Source organism: Balaenoptera musculus, chromosome 20 (genome assembly GCF_009873245.2).
Source record: "Balaenoptera musculus isolate JJ_BM4_2016_0621 chromosome 20, mBalMus1.pri.v3, whole genome shotgun sequence".
NCBI classification, from domain to species: domain Eukaryota; kingdom Metazoa; phylum Chordata; class Mammalia; order Artiodactyla; family Balaenopteridae; genus Balaenoptera; species Balaenoptera musculus.
The window spans coordinates 21282154-21303024 of NC_045804.1; the positions used below are offsets into that span (position 1 = coordinate 21282154).

Genomic DNA, 20871 nt, shown 5'->3' on the forward strand with positions numbered 1-20871 from the left:
AGACAAGGGAGAAGGGTTAGGGGGAGAGAGGGAAGAGGGAGGGGTGGGTAAGGGGGAGAGAGCCATCCGCTGCGAACCCCAGGAGGAAAGCCCGAGCTGGAACTGGAGCCCTAGCCGGAGACGGGCACTGGGAGGCGGCCGCCGGGATCCGTCAGCCCTGCATGATGCGTCTCCGGCTCTTCTGCATCCTGCTCGCCGCGGTCTCGGGAGCCCGGGGCTGGGGCTACTGTGAGTGCGGGGCTCGCAGGCAGGCGGGGTTGGGCCTGGGAGTCTAAGGTCTGCAGGGCGGGTCCCTCACCGCATTGCGGCTGGGTGGTCGCGGCTCCCTTCCCGGCTGGCGCGCGCTCGTGCGCTTTCATCCTTTCCTGCCTCTCCCCCGCGCTCCGCAATGCAGCTCCGAGGCTGGCGCGCGCGCCCGGCGCTGGGACTGGGCTCAGAGCTGAAGATAGAGTCGGCCCGGGCGGGGATTTGGGACTGGGATCCAAGCGGGAGCTAGTGCCTGGGTTTGAGGGTTGGGAATAAGGGTGGTGCCAGTGACCGCGCTAGGGTTAAGGTTTTGCCAGGGGCTGGGGCTGGGCTTGGAGCTGGCCCAGGGACCAGGGTTTGGGGCTGAGGCTGGGGCTGGATTTTGGGGTTGGGATCCATGCAGTATTTGGTGACCCTTTATGATGCTAAGGTTGGACGTGGAACTGGTGATGGTGCTTGGACTGGCTGGGGTTGGGACCAAGGCCTGGATTTGGAGTTGGTGCAGGTCTGTGGGTGCTGCTGATTGGGATTGAGGCTAAGGCTGGGGCTGGATTGGTGTCTTGGGGTGACTCAGGTTCTAAAAGATGCTGAGGTTTCGGATTGTGTTTGCGGGTGTACTGAACCGCAACTGGTACTAGGCAGGGTCTGGCCTACGGGTTCTTCCAGAAGAAGAAGGCAGCCTCCCCGAAGTGTGCAGCTGTTGCTGCAGCCCAGGTTGAGGAGATGGTTTAAGTTAGGGCTGGGTCTGCAATGGGGGAGAGAGAAGAAAGAGCTCCGGTTGCTCAGCGTGCTGGGCCTTTGGGAAGACTGGGAGGGGCCACCCTGATCAACATGTCTGTTCCCCCAACCCAGACGGCTGTGACGAGGAGCTGGTTGGGCCCCTGTATGCACGCTCCCTGGGCGCCTCCTCCTACTATGGGCTCTTCACTGCGCCCCGTTTTGCCCGGCTGCACGGTGAGCATGGTGGTGCCCCATGGTGGGGTGGGGGACTCTGGAGGGCTGGAGGTAAATGGGGAGCCAGTGGTGAAAGCCCTTGCCCCTTCTATAGGCATAAGCGGATGGTCTCCCCGGATTGGGGACCCAAATCCCTGGCTCCAGATCGACCTAATGAAGAAGCACCGGATCCGGGCTGTGGCCACGCAGGGCTCCTTTAACTCTTGGGACTGGGTCACACATTACATGCTGCTCTATGGCGACCGAGTGGACAGCTGGACACCGTTCTATCAGCGAGGGCACAACGCGGTACTCCAGGCTCCCTGTGCACACACCTGGGGAACCTTTTCAGCTCTGTGACCTGGGCTGGGCTGGGCACAATCTTGGGGGAAGGGCAGGAGGCGGTGGTGAGGGCACAGACGAGGAGCAGTGACTTCCTCCCCAAGGACTCAGTCCAGAGGGACTGTCGGCTCGCCATGTGTGCAAGATATTCCCAGTGACAGGGTTTAACATACTTCAAGGTAAAATCTGGGAGAGCTTCATGAAGGTGGTGACATCTGAGTTGACCTTTGAGGATATAATGGGACGCTCTAGGCTAGGGAAACTGTGTTTGTGTAAAGCCATGAAGGCAGGGGAGATAAGGAGTGTTTGCCTTCCAGAAGTCGAGATTGGCTAGATGCGACAACTGTGGGCTGGGAGGCTGTGGAGAAACAAGTAGAGGGTGGGGACGTGGTCACTCCTCTTCCCTTGCCCCTCAGACCTTCTTCGGTAACGTGAACGAGTCGGCGGTGGTTCGCCACGACCTGCACTACCACTTCACGGCGCGCTACATCCGCATCGTGCCCTTGGCTTGGAACCCGCGCGGCAAGATCGGCCTGAGGCTCGGCCTCTACGGCTGCCCTTACAGTAAGGGGCGGGCGGGGGGGTGGTGCCCGGGAGACAAAGAGTCTTTCCGGTCCCCAACCCACCTACTGCCCCTCGCGCAGAGTCCGACGTGCTCTATTTCGATGGCGATGATGCCATCTCGTACCGCTTCCCGCGAGGGGTCAGCCGGAGTCTGTGGGACGTGTTCGCCTTCAGCTTCAAGACCGAAGAGAAGGACGGGCTCCTGTTGCACGCCGAGGGCGCCCAGGGCGACTACGTGACACTCGAGCTGCAGGGGGCGCACTTGCTGCTGCACATGAGCCTGGGTGAGCTCAGAGATCCCGGCGTAAAGCCTGAGGCTCTCCTCCCACGTCTCTTGTTGCACCTCCTCCGCCCGCGAAGCCGCACACCACTCCTTATCCTTCCCTTCCTTAGTGTTTGGACCAACCCGCCTTTTTCGTGTAAAATTTGGTGCTAGCAAAACACTGGACTCGGGATCAGGAGAAGCGAATTCCAGTCTCAGCTCTACCACCTACCAGCGGGACAAGCACTTCCCCAGTCTGTTTCCTCATTGTAAAAACATTGTATATACGTATACACACACGCCTAAAGCGTTATTATTTTGTATCTCAATCGCTTTTCATAATATCCACATGGTGAGGTAGAAGCAACTATCGTGTCTCAAGTTTTACTGATAGGAAAACAGAGGCTCAGACAGGTTAAATGGCTTACTCTAAGTCCATACTTGCCAATGGCCACTGCTCCATCCCAGGCTGAGGGTGGTCCAATCTCTGTATGCCCACCTTCCCTGGCTGCCCTGGGCCCTGGGCAGTCCCTCCTCTGTGCTGCCAGCTGCTGCTCTGCCTGGGGGCTAGCTGGGCAGTAGGGCTCGCGTGGGTTCTCCAGGTTCCAGGTCTGACCCCGCCCCTCCCCACCCTCAGGCAGCAGCCCCATCCAGCCAAGGCCCGGTCACACAACCGTGAGCGCTGGTGGCGTCCTCAATGACCAGCACTGGCATTACGTACGTGTGGACCGATTTGGCCGCGAAGCAAATCTCACCCTGGACGGCTACGAGCAGCGCTTCGTGCTCAATGGCGACTTTGAGAGACTGAACCTGGACACCGAGGTGAGCGGAGAGGGGAGGAGCCATTTGGTTAAGTGGGGTGCTGGGTGGGCCGGTGAGGGACAGCACTTTTCTCTACCAGAGGTAAGACTCTGCTTTAGGGTTTCTGAATATGCTAGCAGCTCTTGGGAAACTCCCAGAAAGGCCTGGGTTTTTGTTGTTGCTGCTGCTATTAGCACGCAGATCCCCGGGCTCCACCCCAGAACTACTGAGATGGAGTCTGGAAATCTGGATTTGGGGGATCGGGCAAGATGAGAAAATTGGCCCCTTCAGGCCCTGATCTACAGATAAAGAATCTCAGACAGGTTCATTGACTTACCTAAGGGCATGCAGCCAATTTGTGGTGGAGTCAGGGCTAGAACCCAAGCCTGGGGAGGCCCAGCGAGCTTCCAGCTTCAATACCGATACTGGGGCAATGTGTGTCTCAAGTCTTATAAAACTCAATCTGCCTGGAGCGTGGGAAAGTGTACGGCGGGGGAGCGCGAGAAAGGCGCACGCGCTGCCACGCTTATCGACTCAGTGGAAAAACTTCTGGAAACTTCACTATTGATCCTGATGGGAGTGGCCCCCTGAAGCCATTTGTAGCGTACTCACTCCTCACTCCGCCCGCAGATGTTCATCGGGGGTCTGGTGGGCGCCGCGCAGAAGAACCTTGCCTATCGGCATAATTTCCGCGGCTGCATGGAAAACGTAATCTTCAACCGAGTCAACATCGCGGACCTGGCCGTGCGGCGCCATTCGCGGATCACCTTTGAGGCCAGTGGGCAGGGGGATCTGGGAGGACGGGGCGTCAAAGCCGCTTGGAGCCAAGAGGTGGAGTGGGAAGAGATATTGCGAATCATGTAAAAGCCGAGGACCCCTCTCCCCAGCCAGATGCTCAAGTGGGGGTGATGATGTCATCACTGACTCACAGGAGGTGCAAAAGGCCAGCTCCCAACCCCCCAGTTAAAAGCTGTGGGCCAGTCTAAGCATCTCCTCAATTATAACTGAGGAAAATAAGGTGTAGCAACCCTGAGTGGCTCCGCCAGGGGTCACGCAGCTGCGCAGGGGCTGAGGAGGGACTTGAACCCAGGGCTGTTTCGGTGTGTGGGTATGGGTGCTCCCCCCTCCCCAACTCAGGAGCGTAATCAGGCACTGCTGCCGGGAAGCGGGCGGGAAATTGCCTCTCCATGCTGGAAGGAAGGGAAGGAGCGGTCGCCCCTGGAGACGATGTAGGTCAGGATAGAGTCCTGAAGGCCGACTTGGTGGCTGGAGACCTCCTCCACAGCTGGACATATTTCTGGGGGAGTTGGGGAGGTGCACCCAGGGAACCTCACTCCTCACAGAGGTGGGGCGGGGCATCGGCTCGGGTGCTGAGGGATCCTCACTTTCCTCCCTAGGGTAAGGTGGCATTCCGTTGCCTGGACCCGGTTCCTCACCCCATCAACTTTGGAGGTCCTCACAACTTCGTGCAAGTGCCTGGCTTCCCTCGCCGAGGCCGCCTCGCAGTCTCTTTTCGCTTCCGTACCTGGGATCTCACCGGGCTGCTACTTTTCTCCAGCCTGGGGGATGGGCTGGGCCATGTGGAGCTGATGCTCAGTGAAGGGCAGGTCAATGTGTCCATCGTGCAGACTGGCCGAAAGAAACTTCAGTTTGCTGCTGGTGAGGGGTGGAGGGAAGGGGGAGGCACAGGGAGGCCAGAGAAGGGCAAAGAGCAGAGGAGTCTGTAGGCCTGGACTGAGGCCTTTGCACACTGGAGAGGGGTGAGGGAGTGAAGGGAGGGAGCAGGGCAGGAGGTCCCAGGGCCCTGGGAAAAGGTGGGAGTGGATGGAGGCTGCTGGGAGTTGGGAGGGCGGGGCAGATCTGAGGAGCTAAGGGTGCCAGGAGAAGCAGGAAGGCTGAGAATCCTGGTACTCTCCAGTTCCGGAGGGTCTCTGGAGGTGTCATTCAGTTATGACTTTTGTGTCAGCCACTGGGGTTCCACACAGTGAAGAGAGACATTCAGAGATGTCACCACTCAGGTTGATGAGTGTAAAAGTGTGAGGCACATAGGCTACTGTTAGGACACAGAGTGGGGTCGCTGCCTCCCCGCTCTAGGTTCTCTTCTAGAACATGGTGCCCCCCTCCTCCCCACCCCCACCACACCATCCTCCTGTCCTGTCCAGGGTTCCGCCTGAATGATGGCTTTTGGCACGAGGTGAATTTTGTGGCACAGGAAAACCATGCAGTCATCAGCATTGATGATGTGGAGGGGGCAGAGGTCAGGGTCTCATACCCACTGCTGATCCGGACAGGAACCTCATACTTCTTTGGAGGTAAGTGGAGGCCGACCTGGCTAGACCCCTGTCTCTGGGTGGGAAGGCCCCATCTAAGTCCACCCAGACAGGGCTACATGGAGAGTTTTGTAGCAGTAAATCCCTCTTGTCCCTCTGGGGCCTTGGGGACTGGAAGGTCACTGTCATTGTCTACTAGCCCCCTTCCTTCCTTCATGTCTGGCTCTCCCTTGGCATCTCCCTGGGGGAGGGTCGCTGGAGTCTCCCCTGGGGAGGGCCTCACAGGGGTGGTTGCTCCAGGTTGTCCCAAGCCAGCCAGTCGATCGGGCTGCCACTCCAACCAGACGGCGTTCCATGGCTGCATGGAGCTGCTCAAGGTGGATGGTCAACTGGTCAACCTGACTCTGGTGGAGGGCCGGCGGCTTGGATACTATGCTGAGGTCCTCTTTGACACATGTGGCATCACTGATAGGTATCCAGAAGCCCCTCTCCCTACAAGAGGTGACCCCTCCAAAGCCCTCTTCCATGGTCTCCCAATGATGGGAATGGCCTTTCTCAATGATCTCCCTTCTCCTGGTCCCAGCTGCTAAGTCTCCCACCTAGGGATGATTCCTCCTTGACCTCTCACCTCCTATTTCTTCCCTTAAAGTGACACATGCTCAGAATGGAAATGAAGCATCTGTTTTTGGTCCTAGAGGGTTTTATTTGGGGGGTGGGGGAAGTAAGGCATTATTTATTCCTTTGGGGAAGGGGAAACAGTAGTACTTGAGCCCTGAGGCCTGCCTAATGCCCCAGCATTTAAGCTTGTTAGGTGGAGTATGTTTCACTGGGTTTTGGTGCTCCCAGGAGCTGGGAGTGAAGCTTGTAAGGATCAGACCCTACTCTCAAGCTCCCCATAAGGCTCCTTCCCTCGGTGCTGACCCCCTCACCTAGGTGCAGCCCTAATATGTGTGAGCATGACGGACGCTGCTACCAGTCTTGGGATGACTTCATCTGCTATTGTGAACTGACAGGCTACAAGGGGGAGACCTGCCACCAACGTAAGCCAGCTGGAGTATGGGGGAGAGTCAGAGACAGGGGAGGTCAGGAGGTTTCTGGCAATCATGAGGCTGCCAGAGATGGTGGGGCTGGCCCTCCTAGCCCCCTGACCCTATAATTGCCTTTTCCCCACCTCACCACCAACCAGCTTTGTATAAGGAATCCTGTGAGGCTTATCGGCTCAGTGGGAAAACTTCTGGCAACTTCACCATTGATCCTGATGGGAGTGGCCCCCTGAAGCCATTTGTAGTGTACTGTGATATCCGAGGTACGTGGCTCTGATGGGTGGTGGAGGGGCAGCTGACAAGGCAATGCGGGAGTGTGGGGGAAATGGAAGGATGGAAGGGAGGACAGGGGCCAGTAAGATTAAATGGTGGTGGGGGTAAAGGAGGACAGAAGGGGGAAGGGGACACTCAGGGATTTGTAATCTAGCCTTGCAGGTAGATTCCAGCTTCCTGATCCATTCCAGCTGTCTCATCTCCGGCCTATGACGTTGGGGGCCTAGAGCTGGGCTGGAATGGAGCTGCTGGCCACGTTTATTGGCTCTGGATTGCAGTAGTGGTGCTGCGGGGGGGGGGCAGGGAGATGGGTAGGGAGATGGGTAGGGAATGCCCGTCTCCAGCCACAGCTCTGCCTCATCCCCTCCCCCAGAGAACCGGGCCTGGACAGTTGTGAGGCATGACAGGCTGTGGACAACTCGGGTGACAGGTTCTAGCATGGAGCGGCCATTCCTCGGGGCCGTCCAGTATTGGAATGCATCCTGGGAGGAAGTCAGTGCCCTGGCCAATGCTTCCCAGCACTGTGAACAGTGGATTGAGTTCTCCTGCTACAATTCCCGGCTGCTCAACACTGCAGGTTAGGGCGGGGGTGGGGAGGGCAAGGGGGAGAGCTGGAGGAGAGACCAGTGGGGTCTGGGAGAAGAGGATTAGAGGGTTGAAGGGAGCCCTGGGCTACAGGATTCAAGAAAGGGTCTGGGCTGGTTGGAAGGGTGAGAGAGGAGCCCGGAGGCTAATGGAGGGCAGGGCCTGGAAACTGCCTGCACCTCTTCCCCAGGAGGCTACCCCTATAGCTTCTGGATTGGCCGAAACGAGGAGCAGCACTTCTACTGGGGTGGCTCGCAGCCCGGCATCCAGCGCTGTGCCTGTGGTCTGGACCGGAGCTGTGTGGACCCTGCTCTACACTGTAACTGTGATGCCGACCAGCCCCAGTGGTAAGGGGGGCAGAGGGACAGGGCTTTCAGGACGCCAGGGACAGCTGAGCGGCAGAGGCTGAGCCACCGCATCCTGTCCCCACAGGAGAACCGACAAGGGCCTGCTGACTTTTGTGGACCATTTGCCTGTCACTCAGGTGGTGGTGGGGGACACGAACCGTTCCAGTTCTGAGGCCCAGTTCTTCCTGAGGCCTCTGCGCTGCTATGGTGATCGTGAGTGACAGACCCTTTTTGTGTACCCTCCCAGGGTCAGCTCTCCAGTTTCCAAAATCTAGGCTACCTGATCCACTGGGAGTCTCTAGGACACACTGCCAGACACCCCAGCTCCTGGTGTGATATGCCCACACCTGTGTTGTTCCTTGGCACCTTCCTCGGCACCTTCCTCTCTTTCATTACGCGCCTTAAGTTTCCCTGGGGACCCCTAGCTGTCCCCTTTTGCCCTGTCTCCCCCCGACCTGAGGCTGCCTTACTCCTCTCCCCTCCTACCTCGCTGACAAGGCCTTCCTCCATCTGGTTTTGTAGGAAACTCCTGGAACACCATCGCCTTCCACACTGGGGCTGCACTGCGCTTTCCCCCAATCCAGGCCAACCACAGCCTTGATGTCTCCTTCTACTTCAGGACCTCGGCTCCCTCAGGAGTCTTCCTAGAGAATACAGGGGGCCCTTACTGCCAGTGGCGCCGACCTTACGTGCGGGTGGAACTCAACAGTGAGCAGGCAGATGTTGCCGGGGGATGACGATCCCTGGGGAGGTGTGGGGTGGGTGGAGGCTGGGGCAAGCGACAAGGGGTAAGACGCCCCTCTGCGAGGCAGCATGCAAAGGGCTTCAGAGGGCGCTGGCTTCTACACCTAGCTCTGTGTTGATAGCTGGCTTCGTGACCCTGAGCGCCCACTTAGCCTCTCTGGGCCTTGGGTCCCTGACTTGTAGGGAAGCTGGACTCCTCGGCGGGTGGGGCCTTCTACCTGATGAGCTATGCTTCTAACCTGAGAAGTGGGGCTGGGAAGCTGGCTCCAGGGATCTGAGATTTGGGAGAGACCAGGGATATGAGGTTTTTTTCTTTTTTTATACATTTATTTATTTTTGGCTGTGTTGGGTCTTCATTGCTTCGCGCGGGCTTTCTCTAGTTGCGGTGAGCGGGGGCTGTTCATCGTTGCGGTGCGCGGGCTTCTCATTGCGGGGGCTTCTCTTTGTTGTGGAGCACGGGCTCTAGGCACACGGGCTTCAGTAGTTGTGGCACGTGGGCTCAGTAGTTGTGGCTCGCGGGCTCTAGAGCGCAGGCTCAGTAGTTGTGGCACACGGGCTTAGTTGCTCCGCGGCACGTGGGATCTTCCCGGACCAGGGCTTGAACCCGTCTGCCCTGCGTTGGCAGGCGGATTCTTAACCACTGCATCACCAAGGAAGTCCGGGGTATGAGGTTTTAAGCAGTTTATGGGTTTTGTGTCAGGCTGTAGACAGATTGGAGGGACATTCAAGGAGCTCCAAAGGGTGAAGAAGAGGGGTTGTATCAGGTGAACCTGTGAGGGATCTTGGAGGTCTGAGTCCTCTCCCCCTCACTCCCAACGTTGTCCAGCATCCCGGGATGTGGTCTTCGCCTTCGACGTGGGGAATGGGGATGAGAACCTGACAGTGCACTCAGATGACTTTGAGTTCAACGATGACGAGTGGCACCTGGTCCGGGCTGAAATCAATGTAAAGCAGGCCCGGCTCCGCGTGGATCACCGGCCTTGGGTGCTGCGGCCGATGCCCCTGCAGACCTACCTCTGGCTGGAGTACGACCAGCCCCTCTATGTTGGTGAGCAGCAGCCCAGAGGCAGGGCTGAAGCCTCTGACACCTTCCCCCCTCTCAAGGCCACTCTCCTTGTTTCCAGGAACCCTGTGTCTTAGGTCCCGATCGCCTCGACCTCAGAGTGAGCCAAAGGCTCACCTTTCCTCTCCAGTCCCTGGCATCTATTCCGTTCTTCTAGCCCCCTTGGCTCCCTTCTGAACCCCAATGCTTATCCCTGTCTCTGGCTCTACACCCATTTCTTGACCTGCCCACCTTCCCCAGGATCTGCAGAGCTTAAGAGGCGGCCCTTCGTGGGTTGCTTGAGGGCTATGCGTCTGAATGGAGTGACTCTGAACCTGGAGGGCCGTGCCAATGCCTCTGAGGGTACCTCACCCAACTGCACGGGCCACTGCGCCCACCCCCGGTTCCCCTGTTTCCATGGAGGCCGCTGCGTGGAGCGCTACAGCTACTACACCTGTGACTGTGACCTCACGGCTTTTGATGGGCCATACTGCAACCACGGTTAGTGCTGCTGGTTATGGGAGGACAGGGAGCCATAGGGCATAATGGGATGTAGAGAGGGCAGGAAAGGAAGGAGGACACAAAGTCAGCATCAGGGAAACCTGTGGTCGTCCTGGGCTCCTGAGCTCTGAGCTGGGGCAGTCAGGCAGTTGAAGATGTTGGGTGACTCCAAAGGCATAAAGTGGGGCAAGGAAGGGATGGTACAGCTAGCTGGCACTAAAAAGATCAAAAGCGACAAGCAAATAACTTCCCCATCTTCCCACTGTCACCAAGGGAACACAGGTCACCCCCCTTGCAAGAATATCCCCCTCAGGCTGCACGATGCCCTCCTATGCCATTTCCTATTTGACAATCGCTGCACTCCTAAAACACGTCTATAACCTGGTTCTTGGTTAAGGCAAGCCTTGACATTCACCATAGCAAGATTCTGCACATACACCCAGACCGCAGCCTCCCTAAGGCTGGTCTAGGAGGATGCGTGAGCAGGGAGGTCACTGGGTGGGAGAAGTCTGGTGAGGTAGGGAGATACAGGGACTAAGGGACTGACAGAAGACCTTTGGTTTTGGTTCGGAAGTGTGAGTAGTGGCAGGTGTACCAGATGGGCGTATGGTGTCTCGATTCTAATCTTGACTGTCCACTTACTGTGTATCCCTAGGCAAGTAGCTACCCACTTCTGAGCCTCACTTTCCCCAGCTGTAAAACGCAGGGGTTGGATTAGATGACCTTTTACATTTCCCATGATTTTAAGATTCCATTCCGTGACACAGGGGTGCCAGAGGACCTAAAAGTGAATGGAGACGGGTTGTGGTGGTGGCTGAAACTGGGGACACGTGCCAGAGGGTGTGTGTGGATGAGATATACAGCGTCTGAATGTGGGAACGGGGGCCCTGACCTCACTACCTCTGCCCTCAGACATTGGCGGTTTCTTTGAGCCGGGCACCTGGATGCGCTATAACCTCCAGTCAGCGCTGCGCTCCGCAGCCCGCGAGTTCTCCCACATGCTGAGCCGGCCAGTGCCGGGCTACGAGCCCGGCTACATCCCCGGCTACGACACTCCCGGCTACGCGCCCGGCTACCACGGCCCTGGCTACCGCCTGCCGGACTACCCGCGGCCTGGCCAGCCGGTGCCGGGCTACCGTGGACCTGTCTATAATGTCACTGGAGAGGAGGTGTCCTTCAGCTTCAGCACCCACTCCGCCCCCGCCGTCCTGCTCTACGTCAGCTCCTTTGTGCGTGACTACATGGCTGTGCTCATCAAGGAAGATGGTAAGCCCCCCGAGGCTCTCGCGCTCAATTCCAGCTGCCTCTGGGTGCCCTCCGTTCTCGTAACCATCGATTGACCAATACAAGGGCTCAAGCGCTCTCACAAGATGGGGACTTCGGGAGCTGAGAGGAGACCCCCTCTTCCTCCTCCCCACCCTACAGGGACCCTGCAGCTGCGCTATCAGCTGGGCACCAGCCCCTACGTCTACCAACTAACCACGCGCCCCGTAACTGACGGCCAGCCCCACAGCGTCAACCTCACCCGGGTCTACCGCAACCTCTTCATCCAGGTGCGTGCAGAGGGAGGGGGACAAGGGAGGCGGGCCGGTTCAGACCATAACCTCGCCATCTAGCTTGCGGCAGTGGGAAATGCCAAACGTTTAGCATTTGTAGAGCACGTTCCAACTTACAGAGGATGTTCATGTGTGTTATCTCATGGGACCTCACAACCGCTCTGTGAGGGAGTTCAGGTAGGCAGCTCTTCTTCTTATCTTTGTTTGACAAATCACTAAAGGGGCTCAGACAGTAAAGTGGTGTTCCCAAAGTCAAACCACCGTTAAGCTGCAAAGACAGGGCTCAAAACCAGGTTGTTGGGTTTTTAATACCAAATCCTATGTCTGGGTCCAGCGGTTGCCCACCCGGGACTGAGCTAGGACTCACCACCAACTGGGAGAGGAGAGTTCCAGCCTGGTCTGGGCTACGTCTGCCCCTGGTTCTCCCTCCCTCATCTCCTTTCCCCTCCCCACTCAGGTGGACTACTTCCCCCTGACAGAACAGAAGTTCTCACTGCTGGTGGACAGCCAGCTGGACTCACCCAAGGCCTTGTATCTGGGGCGCGTTATGGGTAAGCTGGGGCTCAGAGGGCGTTTGGGGTAAGGAGCTGTGGGTGAAGTCCCTGGAGCCCAGAGGGGAGTGAAGGACGGGGAGTGGCACTGAAGGTGCTGATAAAGAGGAGTGGGAACCTAGCGATGGTGACAGGGGGCAGGGCTATTGGTGGTCCAAGCCCGTTTCTTTCTGGGCTGCCTCTCCCTCAGAGACGGGAGTGATTGACCCGGAGATCCAGCGCTACAACACACCAGGTTTCTCAGGCTGCCTGTCTGGTGTCCGATTCAACAATGTGGCTCCCCTCAAGAGCCACTTCCGAACACCTCGACCCATGACCTCGGAGCTGGCTGAGGCCCTTCGCGTTCAGGGAGAACTGTCTGAGTCTAACTGCGGAGCCATGCCACGTCTCGTCTCAGAGGTGCCACCTGAGCTGGACCCCTGGTATCTGCCCCCAGGTACATCCCTGGGACACAGTAAAGGAAGGGAAGAGAGGGACAACAGGGAAAGGAAATGACTCTTAACCTGGAGGCGGCTTCTCCTAACAGGTGCTTTCTCTTTTTCAGACTTCCCATACTACCACGATGACGGATGGGTTGCCATACTTTTGGGCTGTGAGTAGCACAGTCACTACCCTGACCTCCTCATTCTACCCTCTGGCTGTCAGCGTTGCCTCCCTGCCCCGTATCCTCAGGGCTGAGGGGTGGTGAAGGCACTAGGTGCATGGTGGTGCCCAGAAGGATGAGAACAGGCTATGCTGAAGGTAGCTGATAATCAGGTTGGAGATTTTTAAATGTTTGAGGATGCTATAGACTTTTAATTGAAATGAAATATCAAAATGGGGCTCAAGCTTTTACAGTGATGTGCCCATCAATGCCTGATCCCATATACTTCTCAGTGGTAGTCCATTGCTGGTCACATTTGACTCTATGACTTTGTGGATCAGACAATCTCCACTTCCTGATGAGCAGCTTAAGTCACATGCTTATCTGTTGGATCATGGTCATTATGTTCCACCAAAGTCAGGTGTTCAATATCTAAAAGGTCCCAGAATTAGGCAGGAACTGTTTATTAAAAGGAGCTTTACTGCACTATAAAAAGGTAAATTTTATGGTACGTAAACTGTATCTCAGTAAAACTGTTATAAGAAAATGAAAAAATAAAATGAGGCTAAAGCTAAGGGATGAGGAAATGGGGGTGCAGTAACATCGAGAGAGGTGAGAAATTGGGGTAAGTACCAGGGATGTGGAAAGAGAATGTTAGAAACAGAAGACGGCAGGGGATGAGCCAGGAATTTAGACCTACCAGATACTTATGGCTTGGCGTGGCCATCCAGCTGATGCTCTTGCACGCGCACGCTTTAGGCCAAAAGCATACGCATGTGTATGTATATAGGTGAAACCCCGAAGATCTGCCCTGAACTGTTCCTTTTTTTCTCTTTCAGTTTTGGTGGCCTTCTTGCTGCTGGGGTTGGTGGGAATGTTGGTGCTCTTCTATCTGCAAAATCATCGCTACAAGGGCTCCTACCACACCAATGAGCCCAAGGCCACTCACGATTACCACCCTGGCAGCAAACCTCCCCTACCTACTTCAGGCCCAGCCCAAGCCCCAGCCCCGGCCCCAACACCAGCTTCTACCCAAGTTCCAGCCCCAGCCCCTGGCCCCCGGGACCAAAACCTACCCCAGATCCTGGAGGAGTCCAGGTCTGAATGAATCAGGAGAAGGGCTTCAGGGACCAAGTCCATCTCCTCCAAATTCCCCAATTCCTGCCTCTACCCCACCCTGTCAGGGACATTTGGCTCCTCTTAGCTGGCTCTGCTCATCCAGAGGATTTCCCTCCTGCCAAGTTTGGTGGGCAGAGCTACAGATGGGACCAAAGGGAGTGGCTGAGCCTCACTGCCTAAACCAATGCCCTGCCCATCCCCATCTCCCCAGGCTCCTGGTTGTTTGCCTGCCCCAAAGAAGCCTCATGGGGTTGAGACAGGCCCTTCCTGCCATCCCTGTCCCAGCTGCGGCCAGGGATTAACAACAGAGTGCAGGGGAGATTAACTGCCTCCCTTCAAATATTCAATCTCAGCAGGGACAGATGTGTGGGATTGCAGGGATGCACGGGGTATGGGGGGAGGAGGCTGCTAAATCATACCCCCCAGCCTCTCCCCTCCCCTGCAGAACATCTTCCATCTGCTTCCACTCAACTGGGGATTAGGGAGGGCTTCACTGATGTCTCCCACCCCCCGTTTTTTGTTTTTTACAGAGACCGAGAGGCCTCAGTTTAGCACCTTAGTACCTCCACTGCTTTACATGCTTTAGCCAAAGCCATAAGAAACTTGCAATGTAGAGAGAATAACGCAGACACACTGACTAGCCAGCCCTCTACTCTTCCTCCCTCTTCCAAGATATGCAGTAGCCTTGGTGCCTGTCCAAAGGCTTGGCCCCCCTCTCCAATGCATGAGGAGCCCTCTTTCCTCCGCTCAGAGATGCTGCTTCGTTTGCCCAGGAGGTCATGTTCTTTATATATATTTTTTGTTGCAAAGTCTCTCTCTAGAGAAACTCTATATATTACTCTAATTTTTTAAATTATCAGTTTATATATAAAAGAAAAAATCAATCGACTGTCCTGTCCTGTGCTGTGCCCACGGTCTGTAGTGTGCTTCTCCTGTGCTGGAAGTCTCATGAGGTCTGCTGGTCATTCACCCAAGCCTGATCCGGCCTCCACTCTGAAGCTGTGCTCTCAGACTCGGAGCTGTTCTAATAAAGCAGAGTGACAGAGCCTAAGTCTGTGTGTGGTAGCTGGCGTCGTGGTTAGGGCACAGTGGGATGATGTTAAGGGAGCTAATCTGACGGCTCCAGAAACTCTATGGGGAGCACTCAAAATCCTTGCATCACCTACTGGAAGCCTGCTTGGCTCTTGCCAACCCCCTACCCCAGATCTCCCCCAACCCCAGATCTCCGTGGACAAGTGGAGATCAGAATGCTACAGCTTCAGCCCGAGCTGCCCCTGTACCACCATCGCTGGATCCCTCCAGGGTCCATCCCTGGACCCCGAAGCACACAGTACACAACTTGCCAAAATGGATTCTACCACTTTATTCAGATAAGAGGTCACAAGCCACAGGACTTTAAAGTGCGTGAAATTCACTGGCAATAGAGCCGCACATATACCAGCCTCCCCCGCCGGTCCCCACCACCTTGCTCCATCCATCATTACATGTCTGAGGGGGAGGGGTTAAGACCCGTCATTCAAAGGTGGGGGATAGCAGGGGATAAGGATGGGAATGCTGGAGGAACAGCAGTAGTAGTGGTCTGACACTGGGGAAGGAGGGGATCAACCACAGTGATTCTGTACACCGGGGGAAGGGTGGGGTCAGCCTAGCCTCTCAAAGGCTGGATGTAATTTTTCCCCCATCTGCTCCTTATAGCCAGCCCCCGGCATTTCAGACAGCCCTAACTCTTCCTCCTTCATCTGTCTCTGGTTTTTCCCTATAATTTATGAGTAATTTGGAGCCCACAGTCCAGCTAGAGGGTGTCCCCTATACACAATGCATACAAACCACAGCAGATGTAGATTTCAGAATCATAGTGGGGGCTGGCCCAGTCTGGTGGGAAGAGGCTTCTGTCAGGAACTAGCTAGGTGTGTGCCCAGTGCTGAGTGCATGTGTGCCCCCAAGTGTGGTGAGAGGATGTGAGTGTGTGTGTGTGTGTGTGTGCACACGCGCGTACGCGCATGCACGTCCCACAAAAATCCCTAGGTGACAGTTTGGCCAGAGGGAACCCTACTCCTTGCTTCACGGGACAGCCAGTGGGGTTAGAGGAAGGGGGTGGTCAGCACAGACTGGGGAAGAGAGAGGCTCTAATTCCCCAGAGAGAAGGGAGAAGCCCACTCCCTTACCTAACACTCCCTAGGCCAGTCTGTACCTGCCCATGTCTTTTTCCCCAGCACAATGCTCCTTATTCCCTGCAGCTCAGCACCAGCTGTAGACACAGGGGCGGCTCTTAGAGCTGGTGCCATTCTCACTCAGTTCTTCTGTTTCAAGGCAGCTCCTCCTGCCTCCACCATGACATGAGATGGAACTGAAGGAGAGTCTTCCACTGTCTCCTTCCCCCTCCTCCCTCAGGAACAAGATTTGGGCAGGGACCCCAGAGACCTTAGCTCAAACTCCACCTCAATCTATAGACCATCTAAAGGAAATAAAGTGCTTTGCATGAATCCCAGAAAGAATGGCACCACAAACTGGCACAGGTGGCCGGCCTGCTTCTCGACACTTCAAATACCCTCTGCCAGTCTGCACCGCATGCGTGATGCCATCCCAAACACGTGCAATTTGGGAGCTCCTTGCCCACCTCCAAACACATACTGTCGACTCATCCTTTCCAACAGCAGGGGCTACAGACAGGAAAGTAATCAACCAGTAACCTCCCCCCCTCTCTAGTCCAGGCCTGCACCCCTGTACCCGGAAGAGAGGAGCAAGAGTGGGCCTGTGGGCCCAGCCTCTAAGGGGAATGAAAGGCCTGAAAACAACTACTTCTGCAGGGAACCAGAGCATCACACCCAGGCTGCATGACCCCCTCCAGTTCTTCAGTGGTGGCGTAATGCCTGCCTGCAGTCGCTAAGCCAGAACTTTGGAAGAGGCTGACAGGGCACTGGTACCTGCTCCCGGGAATCTGAAAACGTGTCTATCCATCTCCAGAGTATACACAGAAGGTTTCTCAAAGCCTGCTGGGCCCCAAGCTTAGCAGTTTAATTACTGTCGTCAGGCTGGTTCTCACTCTCTGCCTGTGGAAGGATGGCACTCAGCTTTCCTTCTCCCAGCATTGAATATCTTTACTTAGAACCCACACTCTTTCAGTTTGAAGCCTGTCAGGAGGAAAGAGGTAGTAAGGTGACCCATCTCCCCTCTGAGTTCGGTCTGTGCTGCCCGCCAGGCTCGCCTTTAACCCTGACCACTCATAAACTCCAGGTACCAAACTTCACTTAGCCTGTCCTCTCCAGGTCTTAGGACCACAGAGAGATATGCTGGCAACCCAACTACAGAAGGACCCTTGATTTGGAAAGTTAGGCTAATGCTTGTTAGGAACCATCCAAGTTGACTCCCGAGGCCCACAGCCTGGGTAGCTGATAAGAACTCAAGCGTTAAGTCACCCGCCCCCAGCCTGTGCTCTCTTCCTCCGAGGCCTGAGATCAGTCTCCCACTTGTGCAACTCTCTCCTGGGAGCTCAAGCCCTAGCTGCCTCTGTCTCCCCTCTCACTGAGACAGTTTTGTGCCCGCTGGACACAGCTGAGGCCTCACTACAGAGGGAGCGGGTAGGGGTTTCTCGGTGTGGGAGACACATAGTGCAGGAAACTGGGGCAGCAGTGGTGTGTGCATGAAAGCAGGACAGTGCCGCTACCATAAGTGCTGGCGAGGGGCCCAGGAGGCCTAAAGGACATCGGTCTCCCTCTCGATCCCCACGTACTTGAGGGCATCAGCTTGGCTGTACCTGTCCCAAAGCAGGAGGAGGAACCAGGTTACTACCAAGGCTTTTGTGATTGAAAATATGGAGTCCCCTCCCGTTTCACTTCCCCTCCCACTCCCTACCAGCAGTTTACAAGGCTCCCACTTCTGAGGCAAGGCATCAGAGATCAGAACAAAGAAAAAGCCTTGCCCACCATGAGATCTTCTCCTTCATCCATATCACTCACCTTAAGCCCCCAAATCAATTTCAACAGCCACCCCTTATACCTCTAGGGTCACCTCCCTAGGACTATTCCTGGCTGCCTCACCTGTAATCAAAGAAGAGCTCTTCGCCAGCTTGAATTGCCCTCTTGGCGAAGATCCCAATCCGATGATCCCCATTCACCATGACCACTGAAACAGGATAAACCCAAGGCTAGATTCCTACTTAACTCCAAGTCAACACTCAGTAGTGAGTCTGGGCTGATTTTCTCCAAATTCCCAGTGAAAACATAAATGAAGTGGAATTAGAAAGTACTCAATGAAGGTAGTTGTCTCCATGCTTTTAGATCTGTTATTCTGGCTAGTGACAGGGGGAAAGAATTATCTTTAAAAGACTCATGTTTTGGGGAAAATGTTTATAATGTATTCAGTGAAAAAATATTAAAAAACTGAGAGAGAGAGGCTCAAAATGATACCAGACATTAATCATGATTATCTTTGGACAAAGAAATAACTCAGCTATCAAAAAAACTGAATAATGGATAGAAATCATAGTAAATGAAGCATCCAACTCCCACCCCACCTCCCAGGTTACTGGGAACTCACCTTTGGCGTAACAGTTGGGGTTCACTGAATGGTTTGCAAATCGAATTTTGTTTCCTTTCCGGGTAGCATCAACTACAAAATCTGTATAAAGTAAAACCAAGGAAGACCATGAGCTCACCAGGCAACTCTACAGCTTCCTGAGCCTGAATCTGAAATCAACTAAACTGTAACAGAAACAATACAATGCAGGGGGGCCTCTGAAGCCAGCACACCCACAGGAGCTAGAAACCAGCCTCGTGTGGAAGCACTCCCCATGGGTGCCCCTCTTCTTGCTGGAAGCACATACCTCCCCTCCCATCTACCGGGGAGGGAGATTTCTGAGGTGTAAGTGTTCGGTGCTCTGAATACAAACACAACCCGGAAAACGGAGGTTCTCCCAAAGCAAGTGAACTGTGGCTCATGGAGTCTCTGAGTTCAGTCTCACCACTGTGCTCTGAGCATCTGCTGGAAGACTCAGAGCTGACCTGAACCTGTACTACGACCAGGGGAATCTGGTAGGAAGACCTGCCCGAGACCACCTGGGGACGAGAGAGAGCCTCCCTACCGTTGTTGAGGTTGAAGAGGAAGCTGGACATGTACTTGTCATAGACCTTCCCTCGTCGATCAGCCTCATCCTGAGAGATGAGCTGCAGAGACAGACAAGGAACAAACAGGGGAAGTGGCTGTCTGCTCAGGGCACCGCACCCCGCCTCTAGAAAGGGCTGGGAGGGGGCTTACTGAGGACCACGATGAGAATCGTCGGACGGACAGCTCGGCTTCTTTCCTCCCAATCCCCACCCGCCCAGGCTGACCAGCACTAAGGCTGACCAGCGTCTCCTGCCCGTACCCCTTGTGTAGCCTGACTTGCCAAAAAGTCCAAGAAAGAGTGGTTTGTTTCAGGACTGCAAACCGTTCTGTGGCATCCCCCGAGAGGCCACATGAGAACTCAGCTGAGTTATTTAGAGATTAATTCACAGAAGTCTGGCCCACAGAAAATCAGGGTTTCTCATCAGTATCTCCCCAGATAAGAATGTGGGCCAAACCGATAGCACTCACCTCACCACAGTATTCAGAAATGAATTCGTTCTTCTGCACAGACTCCTTAATGAAGGTACCCCATCCGGCCACATCTGAGGGGGCCAGCAGCAGGTGCTGGGGAAGAGGGAGTCAAACCTCAGACTACAGGGCGTGTGCGAGCCAGTGGGGGATGTGTGCTGGACGTGCACGTGTGCTGCGGGGAGCAGGGTGGAAAGAGCTAGTAACTGTAAGAGGATCTGAAAACAGAAAAGGGTCTAAGCCATTGTGTTCTGGTGGGAGGTGGTGAAAGGAGATGTGACACCCCTTCCTCTAGCCCTGGGGACCTCCTGGGCCTGAGCCTGTGGAACCCACGGTGGGTGTCCAGTAAAAACAGACAATGTCAACGACATGGCCCTCCTCTCTGCTCCTCTCAGCCTGGCCAGGTCAGGGGATCATTTTTCTAATCCTTCAAGGGGACCAAACGCTTGGTTAACTCAGAAAGTGTGTGTCTGTTAGGATTTACCGACACTGGTGTAAAAACTGCCTAAGGAACCAGTAGAAAGGGGTCACTCGGATCGTCAGTCCTTCCCACTCCATCTGGCCCCGAGTCCTGGGAAAAGCTCTCACCTTCTTGAGGCCACGCTGGATGCTGCAGTTCTTACAGGAGACCACCTTGCAGTCCCAGTGCTCCGAGGCCCCACAGGTGAGACACAGGTCGGGGTCGCACTCTCGCACCGCCAGGTAGCACGGGCACTGCTTGGTGTTGCACTGGGTCTTACAGCGACAGCCGGGAAAGCGATTCTGACCTGTGCGGGGTGCAGGGAAGGGTAGAGAGAGAAGCAGGCTAGCGCTGGGGCTCGGGTTTGACTCAAGGGACAGCGGGGAAGTCCATGTTATGGGTTCAAGGGTATGTGGCAACAGAGGAGAGAAGCTGCCTTCCCAATAATCACATACTCAAGTGTTTTTCAGAGAAAATTGAGTGCCTACCAACATTCATGCCTGAAAGTCAGAAAAGCAGCTTTGACTCTGGAGATGTGTTTCCTAGAGATTCCCTAACAATGCTCTCCCCTGCTTTGTTAGTAGAATTTGGAAGGGAGGTGGAGAGTGCCCCAGAGAAGAAGAAATCAGTGCTTTTCACTGGTAAATCCTCACTAACAAAACAAGAATCATTTCAGAATGCATCCGTTCTATACCATCCTCCTCCACCCACTGCCCTCCCAGCATGAACACCCACCCCTCCACTGTGGTTAAGACTGATATCTGCTCTGGGTTAGGAGGTGCTTCCAGCACAACTGCCTGGGCACCAAGGTCTGCAAGCTCTGTGGGCTGCCGTCATACTGCTCAGCCTTGAGTGGAGGAGGGCACGCGGGGATAAGACGTGAGAGAGAAGCACTCTGAGCCTCTGTTCCACGCTCTGCTGACATCCAGACTGACCTGATGCTAAAACTCTAGATATGAGACTAAAACAGACACACATGGAATTGTAACCTGTATACGCTGTAAAACAAGATCCTGGAAAGGGAGGCTGTGTTTTTGCACTTTAAGGGAAAAGATTCCCATGTTTCTTAATGCTGCCC

The 20871-nt window shown here is 55.3% G+C and overlaps 2 protein-coding genes across 7 annotated transcripts in view; one reads left to right on the plus strand and one right to left on the minus strand.

Moving 5' to 3' along the window:
- The first annotated feature begins 95 nt into the window (after positions 1–95).
- On the plus strand, positions 96–14932 carry CNTNAP1 (contactin associated protein 1). Of its 2 annotated transcripts, XM_036837905.1 has the most exons (24): positions 96–228; positions 1099–1200; positions 1295–1488; positions 1938–2085; positions 2166–2369; positions 2985–3169; positions 3779–3922; positions 4546–4807; positions 5311–5460; positions 5719–5890; positions 6352–6458; positions 6605–6724; positions 7108–7311; positions 7510–7666; positions 7752–7879; positions 8189–8374; positions 9237–9458; positions 9714–9953; positions 10866–11219; positions 11379–11506; positions 11967–12060; positions 12251–12496; positions 12605–12652; positions 13483–14932. In XM_036837905.1, exons 1-24 carry the CDS (start codon positions 162–164, stop codon positions 13749–13751), a joined length of 4131 nt encoding a protein of 1376 aa, XP_036693800.1. In that variant the 5' UTR covers positions 96–161; the 3' UTR covers positions 13752–14932. The 2 variants fall into 2 exon arrangements, with proteins under 2 accessions (XP_036693800.1, XP_036693801.1); XM_036837906.1 differs by lacking the exon at positions 12251–12496.
- Positions 14933–15110: 178 nt separating this feature from the next.
- Positions 15111–20871, minus strand: part of EZH1 (enhancer of zeste 1 polycomb repressive complex 2 subunit) — a 31953-nt gene continuing 26192 nt past the window's right edge. For all 5 annotated transcript variants that reach the window (XM_036837183.1, XM_036837182.1, XM_036837184.1 and 2 more), the window contains 6 exons: positions 19922–20100; positions 19334–19429; positions 18843–18924; positions 18299–18379; positions 17800–17884; positions 15111–17516 (listed from right to left, as the gene is read on the minus strand). In XM_036837183.1, the coding sequence (XP_036693078.1) occupies positions 17456–17516; positions 17800–17884; positions 18299–18379; positions 18843–18924; positions 19334–19429; positions 19922–20100 (584 nt within the window). In that variant the 3' untranslated portion in view covers positions 15111–17455. The remainder of the gene's footprint in view (positions 17517–17799; positions 17885–18298; positions 18380–18842; positions 18925–19333; positions 19430–19921; positions 20101–20871) is intronic.